Source organism: Fonticula alba (genome assembly GCF_000388065.1).
Source record: "Fonticula alba strain ATCC 38817 unplaced genomic scaffold supercont2.7, whole genome shotgun sequence".
Lineage (NCBI taxonomy): Eukaryota > Rotosphaerida > Fonticulaceae > Fonticula > Fonticula alba.
Window position 1 is genome coordinate 1,320,616 of NW_009242977.1, and position 8,613 is coordinate 1,329,228.

General features: G+C 67.4%; 4 protein-coding genes across 4 annotated transcripts; 3 read left to right on the forward strand and 1 right to left on the reverse strand.

Moving 5' to 3' along the window:
* Nucleotides 1-482: 482 nt before the first annotated feature.
* Nucleotides 483-1,669, forward strand: H696_04491 (hypothetical protein). Its single transcript, XM_009498372.1, has 3 exons — nt 483-568; nt 959-1,075; nt 1,249-1,669. The coding sequence occupies exons 1-3, from the start codon at nt 506-508 to the stop codon at nt 1,423-1,425; spliced, it is 357 nt and encodes a 118-aa protein (XP_009496647.1). The 5' UTR covers nt 483-505; the 3' UTR covers nt 1,426-1,669.
* A 932-nt stretch (nt 1,670-2,601) lies between these two features.
* Nucleotides 2,602-4,469, forward strand: H696_04492 (hypothetical protein). The gene is made up of 4 exons (XM_009498373.1): nt 2,602-2,886; nt 2,961-3,226; nt 3,436-3,590; nt 3,728-4,469. Exons 1-4 carry the CDS (start codon nt 2,640-2,642, stop codon nt 4,290-4,292), a joined length of 1,233 nt encoding a protein of 410 aa, XP_009496648.1. The 5' UTR covers nt 2,602-2,639; the 3' UTR covers nt 4,293-4,469.
* On the reverse strand, nt 4,469-5,902 carry H696_04493 (hypothetical protein). Its single transcript, XM_009498374.1, has 4 exons — nt 5,643-5,902; nt 5,338-5,466; nt 4,934-5,167; nt 4,469-4,754 (listed from the first exon to the last, which is right to left on the reverse strand). Exons 1-4 carry the CDS (start codon nt 5,823-5,825, stop codon nt 4,608-4,610), a joined length of 693 nt encoding a protein of 230 aa, XP_009496649.1. The 5' UTR covers nt 5,826-5,902; the 3' UTR covers nt 4,469-4,607.
* A 714-nt stretch (nt 5,903-6,616) lies between these two features.
* H696_04494 (hypothetical protein) lies at nt 6,617-8,062 on the forward strand. The gene is made up of 4 exons (XM_009498375.1): nt 6,617-6,892; nt 7,042-7,161; nt 7,261-7,373; nt 7,508-8,062. The coding sequence occupies exons 1-4, from the start codon at nt 6,675-6,677 to the stop codon at nt 7,858-7,860; spliced, it is 804 nt and encodes a 267-aa protein (XP_009496650.1). The 5' UTR covers nt 6,617-6,674; the 3' UTR covers nt 7,861-8,062.
* The last annotated feature ends 551 nt before the right edge of the window (nt 8,063-8,613 follow it).

Below are 8,613 nucleotides of genomic sequence, written 5' to 3' on the forward strand. Positions count from 1 at the left end.
CGAAGGGGGCGGGGGGCGGGGGGGGGGGGGGGGGAAGACCTGTGCCGTGCTGGCCACACGTTTACATCCTCGGGTCCCCCGGCCTGACCCTCGCCTGCAAGGCGGAAACCAGACAAGGGCCGTGCAGAGGGCGAACCCTACTGCCCGGCCAGCAAGTCCGCACGCCCGGACAATTGGTATCCCAGTCCTGCCCCAGTGGGGGTGCGGAGCCGGGAACGCGGGGCGCAGGGAGGCGGGGGGTGGTCCGCCCGGGTGGCCCATTCGTGCGCCCGCCCACACGCTCCCCCCCCCTCGGCGCCGGGGCACAGGTGTGGGGGCGGGGGGGGGGGGGGGCCGAGGCGCGCGGGTGGCCAATTTTTATCCTCCCACCCTCGGTGCCTCTTGACCGCAGGTCCCCGGGTACCAAGGAAATTCCCCGACTACCCAGTTGTGCAATCTCCCGTCGCCTCCCCTCCCCCCTCCCCCCCCCTCCACACACACACACACACACACACACACACACACCATGTACTCCATTGCCGCTTACTCCTCCATCCGCCGTGCCGGCTTCGGCTTCCGTGGCGCCGCTGTACGTCACTCTCCGCCCTTATGCCAGGGCGGCAGCCCAGTGTGCCAACCGCGGGAGGACCGTGCGCGCGCGCGCGCAACTATACGCGCGTGTGAAAGCCGCCGCTTTCTTGTCGGGCGGGGACACCGGCTCGTGCCTTTGCGCACCTGAATAGGGGTGGGCTCTTGCCGTCTCCTCCCCTGCGTGGCCGGGGTCGTCACGCATGACCGCATGGGTCCTTGCCTCCCCCCTCGCGCCCCCTCTTCCACACACATGTCTTTCGTTATCGCCCCAGTCTCCTGCCTCTCTCTCTCTCTCTCCTGGGCGCCCGTCCCTCCCCGTCTCCCCCAGCCCTAACACCCACACTCTCCCCCCACCACTGCCCCCGCCGCCCTCTCACCCCCTGCGCAGGCCCTTCCCCAGCTTTTCTCTCGCGCCTACGGTGCCGCCGCTGGCCTCACCCACGACGAGGTCGAGTCTCGTGTCATGAACACTGTCGGCTCCTTCGGCAAGATCCAGCCCGAGCAGGTTCGTCTCGAACGCGCGCGCGCGCGCGCCCACCGTGTCCTTCCCCTTGCCGCCCCCCCCCCCCCCAGCCACTCCTCTTGCTCCTGCCTTTGACTCACCAAATGCCATTTCTCTCGCCTACCCGCTCGGACCTCCGGCGCCCTCCCACCCCCCGCCCCCCACCGGCTCCACAGGTCTCCACCTCCTCCCACTTCGTCACCGACCTCGGCCTGGACTCCCTCGACGTTGTCGACCTCGTCCTCGAGCTCGAGGCCGAGTTCAACATCGAGATCCCCGATGCCGATGCCGAGAAGATCCTCTGCGTCAACTCCGCCATCAAGTACATCGCCAACAACCCCAACGCCCACTAAGTGGCTTTCCCCCTTCGCCCCCGCGCGCCCCTCCACTCGCCTATGGGATGGGTGCCGTCTCCCGCGGCACCCGCTGTATGGGAGGGATGCGGGGGGGCGGGGCCATCCAGCCACCCCTCTCCCTCTTCCCCCTGCGTCGTTCCCGCGCGCACCACCCCCCGGGGTCAGGGGAGCTGTGTCTCCTCGTGCGCGCGTAGTAGACCCTCCCTCCTCTCATATATATACACACACACACACACACAAATCCCACACCCTCTACCGGCTGTGCGCCCCTGGTATTTCCTCCCTCCTCCAGAGGGCGAGGATGGAAATGGCGCCAGCACACACACACACACACACACGCAGTGCGGCGTACAAGACAAAAATAGCAGTGACACTGGCCGCACATGGCTCGGTATGGATGCGTGCGGTCCCCCCATGTGCACACTGAGGGGCAGCGGCGCGGGGCTGGGCGGGCAGCGGTGCGGCAGAGCGCAAGTGAAGGCACTTTTTGCGGGCCCCAGGGGCAGGGGAGGGGGCGGGGACCGGGTCCAACGGCCGGAGCCTTCACCACGGCGCCGGGGGTGGGGGGAGGGGGGGTCGGACGGAGCCCCACTCACGGCGCCCGCCCGCCCGCCCGCCCGCCCGCCCGCACATCCGCCACTGCATTGGCAGGCGGTGCGCGGCCGGAACGGCGTGACAAATGTATCCTCCCTTTTTTGTATGTGTCTCAAATATTAAGAGCCCATTTACGACGACCACCGGGGCGCCTGCATGATGTTCACTTGCAATGTGCTCGTGAATGGACCTGCCTGACGCAATGTGCCTTCACCGGCGACACCCGCCCACACAAATGCGCACACACACACACACACACACACACACACACACACACACACACACACCGAGGCGCCACCGATCTTTCTTGTTTTTTTGCCTTGCCGATCGCCCCGGCGAGACGCTCAGCCCGGCTGCCCGTGTTGCCGGACCGGCGGAGCCCCGGCGAAAGTCGGCGGCGACCGCTCGCGCCCGTGGCCGCGCGCGTCCGGATATCAGCGCCCACATCGCGCAGGTCAGCGCCCCTCCCCGGGCGTCAGAGCAGGATCCCCCTCTTCCACCTGCCTCCGCCCCGCCTCCCCGCCTCCCCGCCTCCCCGCCTCCCCGCCTTCGCGCCCTTGCGCCTTCGCGCACCCCTCCCCCGCCTGCACCCGCCCCCAACACGTTCGACCACCGCGATGGTCATCGAGGACGCGTCCATCGAGCGCTTCTGCCGCGGCTGCCGGGATTATGTCCCGGCCGTCCGACGCCAAGTGGACCAAAACAATCCGCCGATCCGGCGGCCACATGAAGCCATGGCCCAGGATCCGGGCCTCTCGGATGGTCTCTGCGATGAGTGCATCGTCCGGCTCATGTCCCCGGAAAAGTATGTCACCCGGTCCTTTGCCTCGGCCAGCTTGCGCACGGTCCTACACCAGTACAAGAGTGCGTTTGCTCCTTTCCTCTCCTGCTGCTCGCTCTCCTCTTCGGCCACTCACCCGGTTCGCCTCGCCGGACAGTGACCCATCTGGTCATGTCCAATCGCTTTGCCAGTTGGATTGGTTTGGCGACCCTGCGCGTCCTTACGTCGCCGGTCCTCACCTGGTCGGCGGCCCGGCTGGTGTGCTTTGTCCTGCGCCGGCCTCTGCCGGCCGGGACGCCGACCGCCCTGTGGCCGGTCCCGGGTCCCGAGCGGCAGATCATGCCGCGCCCTTTCCCCCTGGCCTGTGCCGGCCAGCCCTTCACCCCGGTATCCATCTCCAGCCTGCTTCCGCTGATCAGGAGGGTGCGCACTTGTTTCGCCCTCTCTTGCCCTCTTGCGCCCTCTCTCTCTCTCTCTCTCTCTCTCTCTCTCTCTCTCTCTCTGCCTCTGACCCGGTTTCCCCCCTTGGCGCCCCTTCCCCCCTTTCCCTCGCTTCTTCCTTCTCCTCCTCCGCACGTACTCATGGTCCACATCCGATTCGCTTTGCCCGCTGCCATCCGCCCCGCCCGCAGGCCATCATCATCTGTGGATATTCCCCTGTCCTCAATTATGCGCGGAACGCCCTCTGGCAGCAGCAACTCCAGATGTACTTCTACCACACGATGGCCCACACGAGTACCGCAACTATCAGCATCACAGGCATGGCCATCTCCATTGCCACCGAAATGTGCGTCCTGCCTTCCCTTCCGTTTGCCGCTCGCCTCGATTCTTGGCTTGGATCCATCCCCCCCCCCCCCCGCCGACATGGGGCGTCTGCTGCTTCTCCTGACCCGCCTGCCGCCTCGGCGATCGTCCGCATGGCAGCTTTCGTCTTATCACCGGCCCCCCGGACGGCAAGCCCCTGGTTCGCGGCGGCCATATCCTGTCGGTGGCCAGTCTCTTGAATCAAGCGGATGCCTTCGCCCTGGGGTTCGTTTGGGGCCTGCAAACCTTCGACCACGCATCTCTCAAGCCCAAGAGCCTGCGCAACTGGGAGCCCCTGGTGCGCACCCTCATCGACTGGCTGATCGTGGGCGCCGAGGCTGGCTTCTTCCCCCGGCTCTTCCCCCTGATCCAGCAGGATGGCGCCTCGGCACCTGCCGAGCCGGTGTACCTCCTTCAGCCGGCCGCCCCTGGGACAGAGATCTCCCTCTTCCGGCCATGGACCTGGTTCCGCCGTGGGCTTACCACCGACGCGGCCTGGTACATGGGTGTCGGCCTCCTGTCCCAGGGAGCCATGCTGTTGACCCAGTATCTCCTCCACCGGCGTGTCCGGCAGCTGATCGACGAACGAGCCACGCGTCAGGTGGCGTCCCTCTACAAGCCCCGCGTGGAGATGTCCGACCATGATGGGGATGCCTCCGGGCAGGGTTCCCCCAAGGACCACTGAGCCCGGGGTCCTGCCCTTGCCGGGATTTGGAGGGGCGCCAAAAGCAGGCAGCTTTCGCCAGGCCTGCCTCCCACCTCTCCGCTTCTCTCTCTCTCTCTCTCCCTCTCTGCCACTCTCCCCCTCCATTCTTCGGCCCCTCGCCGTGTTGGGGCCAAAAATATTACGCCAAGTTTTTTTTTTGTCTCTTCTTTGTCTATTCATACACGGGCGTATTTTTGGTTGTGCTCCGGAATGGACGGCTCGGCGAGCTCTGGCCGCCGGGTCTCCGAGCCCCGAGGGAGGCAGGAGCTATGCTGGCGAGGGCAGGGCAGACCCTCAGTCATACTCGTGGAAGACAGCATCGGCCGGTTCTGGGGCCGAGGTACCGGAGCCGATCTTCTGCACTACCGACCCGGTGCGCAGGCGCGCGGCAATCACCTGCAGCGCATCGGGCGAGGTTGGGTCCACGCGCGGCTTGCAGAGCTGGGCGAGTTTTTTGTTTTGTTTTTTTTTTCCACCACCCCCTCCACATTGTTAGTCAATGGGGCTGGTTCCCCCCCCCCCCCCCCCCCCCCCCCGGACAGGCGAAGGGGGTGCGAAGGAGGGGGCAAGAAAGAAAAGAAAGAAGGAAAGGAGCGATGCCCAAGCTTGGGAGGATGTACCTGGCCAAGGCGGCGAAGATCGGCCACCTCCGGCGAGCCCAGGACCTCGAGGCCGTGCAGCTGCGGCGGAGCCCCCTCGGCCGGGTCCGGTCCCGCCAGGATGTGCTCATTCAGCAGGGCGAGAAAAGCCGCGCGCCCAGGCTCGATGGCGCTTCCGGAGGGCAGAACCTGCACCACGAGAACATGCCGGGTGATCAGCGGCTGGATGCCGAGGACCTTCTTGGAGACAGCGATCTGGGCATGAGGAGGCCGGGGAGGGGGGGTGGAATAGTGGCGAGGGGCGTGCGCATATTGCGTTGGGTGAGGACAAAGTGGCTGCAGGTGCCTATCCAGCGGGAGAGGCGCGTGGCGAGGGAGAAGGAGGTGAGAAAGGAGGGAGGGGGGGGGGAGGAGACAGAACGCACGGTGGAGCGCCCGCTGATGGCGCAGAGGAGCTGATTGCCGAGGGACAGCTCGGTCGACGGGTCCTGCTCCTGGGCATGGCCGACAAGAACCTGCATGAGGGCCACCTTGAGGTTGGACACGTCGGGAACCTGAAGGGTGGGGCATGAGGCAGGGGTCGGGAGTAAAGGCGTGTCAGGCGCAATAGCACGACCACCACCGCCGGCAGCATCAGCAGCAGCCGCGGCAGCAGCAGCACCAAGGACGGAGGCGAGCAAGGCGGGAACATCATTCAATGCATGGGGTGGAGTGTGGCCCAATGGCGTACCATGCCGGCGTCAAGCATGGCGACTCGGCTGCCGAACTGGTCGTCGGCCAGCGACTGGCAGAGCTTGCCAAGCACGGCGTCCGAAGCGCCGGAGACCACACACGCAAGGATCGGGCCCTCGGCCGCGCCGAACGCGCCCAGCAGGGGGATGTCGACCACCGAGATGGCGGCGTCGGTACTCATGGTGGCGTTGTGTGTGTGCGCTCGGGGAGGGTAAAAATGGGGGGCAGGCAGATGGAAGCGCGTGCAGGGGGCGGGGGGGCAGGGGGGGGGGGGAGAGGAGGGGAGCATGCCACTGGCCTGCATGATGCTGGCACGGCGCGATCTCTTTTCCAACTTACAGGCGAAGAGCGCGCGGCCCTCTCGTCCCCTCCCCCCCCCTCTGGGAGCGGCGGGCCCCATCCGCGAAACAAGCCCAAACAAAGAAAAATACACCACCCCCCCCCCCCGCACTCCGCCAGGCGTCCTCCGCCATAGCCTTCTGTCCCCATCCCGGCCTGGGGGGGGAGCGGCAGGGGAGGTATGTGCAATATTGCATCAGGCTGAGCCGCCCCGCCCCCCGCCCCCCGCCCCCAACCCCGTCCGGCGGGACGTCTCACAGGCGTCCCTCCAGCGCGGCCCTCGCTCGTGCTGTCCTCGCTGTTCCGATTCCCCGGGAGCCCGTTCACTTGTGGATGGACCTCGATTGGGTAGGGAGGTTGTCTTGGTTCCTTCGTCGATGCTGAGCGGTTGGTGCCGGCCCCGGGGCTCTGACATCCGCGATCGGGCGCGATTCCCCCGGCGCGTGCGGATTGGTCCCTCTTCTCCCCCCCCCCCCCCCCCCAGCAAACACCCCGACCGCCTGGCGCTCGAGCTGGCCCCACCACCGGAGACTGTTGGGCTGGCATCTCAGGCAGAGTCAGCTGGAGCCGGCTCCACTGCGCTTGCACCTCTCCCGGCCGTTTCCCCCCCTCCTTCTCCTCCTCCTCCTCCGCCACCTTCGCCACCTCCTCCCCGCCGGATTTCCCTGATCTTGGCCCCCTGCCCTGTGGAATGTCGAGCACGGACGCCCAGCGCCTGGCGCTGTTGCTGGCCGAGGCGCGACGCACCCTCCGGCTGCTGTCTCCTCCGGCCGCAGGCACCACCGGCTCGGCGCACACGGCCATCGACAGCGAACATGCAGACCGCCTGCCTGCATTGCGAGCCACCCTCACCGAGGCACAGGCCCTTGGCGCATGGATGACTCCGGCCCAGCGCCGAGCCTTCGATGCGTGCGTCCTCCCCCCCCCCTCCCTCCCCCGTATCCTTCTCTTCCCTTCATTTCCGCGTCTCTCTCTCCCCCCCCCCCTGCTCCCCGGCGAGACCGTCTCCTTCTTTCCTCCTTCATCGGCCTGACTCCCGAAATGGCCCCCTCTGGCAGAATGCTAGACACTTTTGCGCGGATTGAGCTGACCTCCGGGGCGCAGTCCTCCGACCGGGCCCCACACCACCCTGCAGCCGAGATCACCCAGCGCGGGGGCAGCAATTCCCACCCCACCCCGTGCGCTTACTTTCCCTCGCCTCGCCTGCCTCCCTCCGCCCCTTCTATCGCGTGCACTTCCTCCCCGTCCTTCCTCCCACTGACCATCTCGGACCACAGTGCCCAGCAATCCCTCCACGATGTTGCCCTGAAGAATACCAGCTCCCTGCGCGCCGCGGCCGAAGACCTCGAGGAGAACGTTCGCCGCGCTCGTGACATCAACTCCATGCTCAGTGCGCTTCGCCTTCTGCCGCCCTTTCCCCCCCTTCCCTCGCGCCTGTTTGCCTCCTGCCGCCACTCGTCCTCTCCGCCCCGGCGCTTTCCCCCTCCTTTTTTCTCACCCCCCCCCCGCCCCCGGCCTCCCTAGTCACCTCTTCGGAAATGCTCGAATCCACCAGCACGGAGCACCGGACCTCCGGGGCCGGGGCCACACAGTCAGCCCTCTCGCTGACCCGGCGACTGCGGCTGCAGCTGTCCATGGACCGCATCCTCCTCTGGGTGGCATGTGCTGCCTTCGGCCTTGTTTGCATCTACATCCTGCAAAAGCGCGCTCGGCTCTGGTGGTGGCGTTGGTTTGGCTGGCTCTATCGCTGGCTGTCCGATCGCCTCTTCCAGGCCACCCTCGGGGCGGAGATCGGGGCCGCCGCCGGCGGCGCCGGCGGCGGCAACGTGACTCCCGGGGCGCACGCGATGTTCCGCGACTGGCCTGCGGAGCTCTGAACACGTGACGTCTACTGCCGACGGTCGGCGCGCGCCGACCTGTGCCCCCCCCCGCGCAGGCGCCCAGAGAACGGCGCATCCGCGCGGGGGTCTGGCGCTCGCTCGGCCGGCCGCGGCAGGCTTGCCAGAGCAGGTGCGGGGGGAGGCGGAGGGCCGGGGTCTCTCCGGCTGACTCGTTCACAGAGAGAGAGAGAGAGAGAGAGAGAGAGAGAGAGAGCGAGGCAGAGTGGGCAAGGGAGTGCCTGGGGTCCTGGCTCTGGCCCAGGTCCCGGTGCGCCCATTCCCCCTGTTCTGCCAGCGGCGGGCGGCGCGCCCGCCACCGGTCTCTCTAGCCGCGCGCGCGCGCGCGCATGCGCCCGAGGAGACGCGCGGGCGTGCAGACCGTTGCCGCGCCCGGCACCCCACGCCTTGCGACCCTGCCCCTTCCGCTGGGGGTTGTTTGTAGCTCGTTTTTTTCTCGCTCTCTCTCTCTCTCTCTCTCTGTCTCTCTCCGGTTCACCCATACCCTGCTCCGGTGTGCAGTGGGACTCCCACCGGTCACCTCCGCCGGACGCGCGTGGAGCGCGCCCCCCGCCGGCTCCTGGTGTTTGTCTGCCTTTCTGTTCCCCGGTGTCCGCTTGTGCCGGCCCCGCCCGGGAAAAGGCCGGGCGCCGGAAACTGGCCCGGTGGTCTCGCCCTTTTCGCGGGACCCCCCCGACGTTCCGCCCCCTCTCCAACGGGCGCCCCACACAACGGCCCTGTGCTCTCTCACGC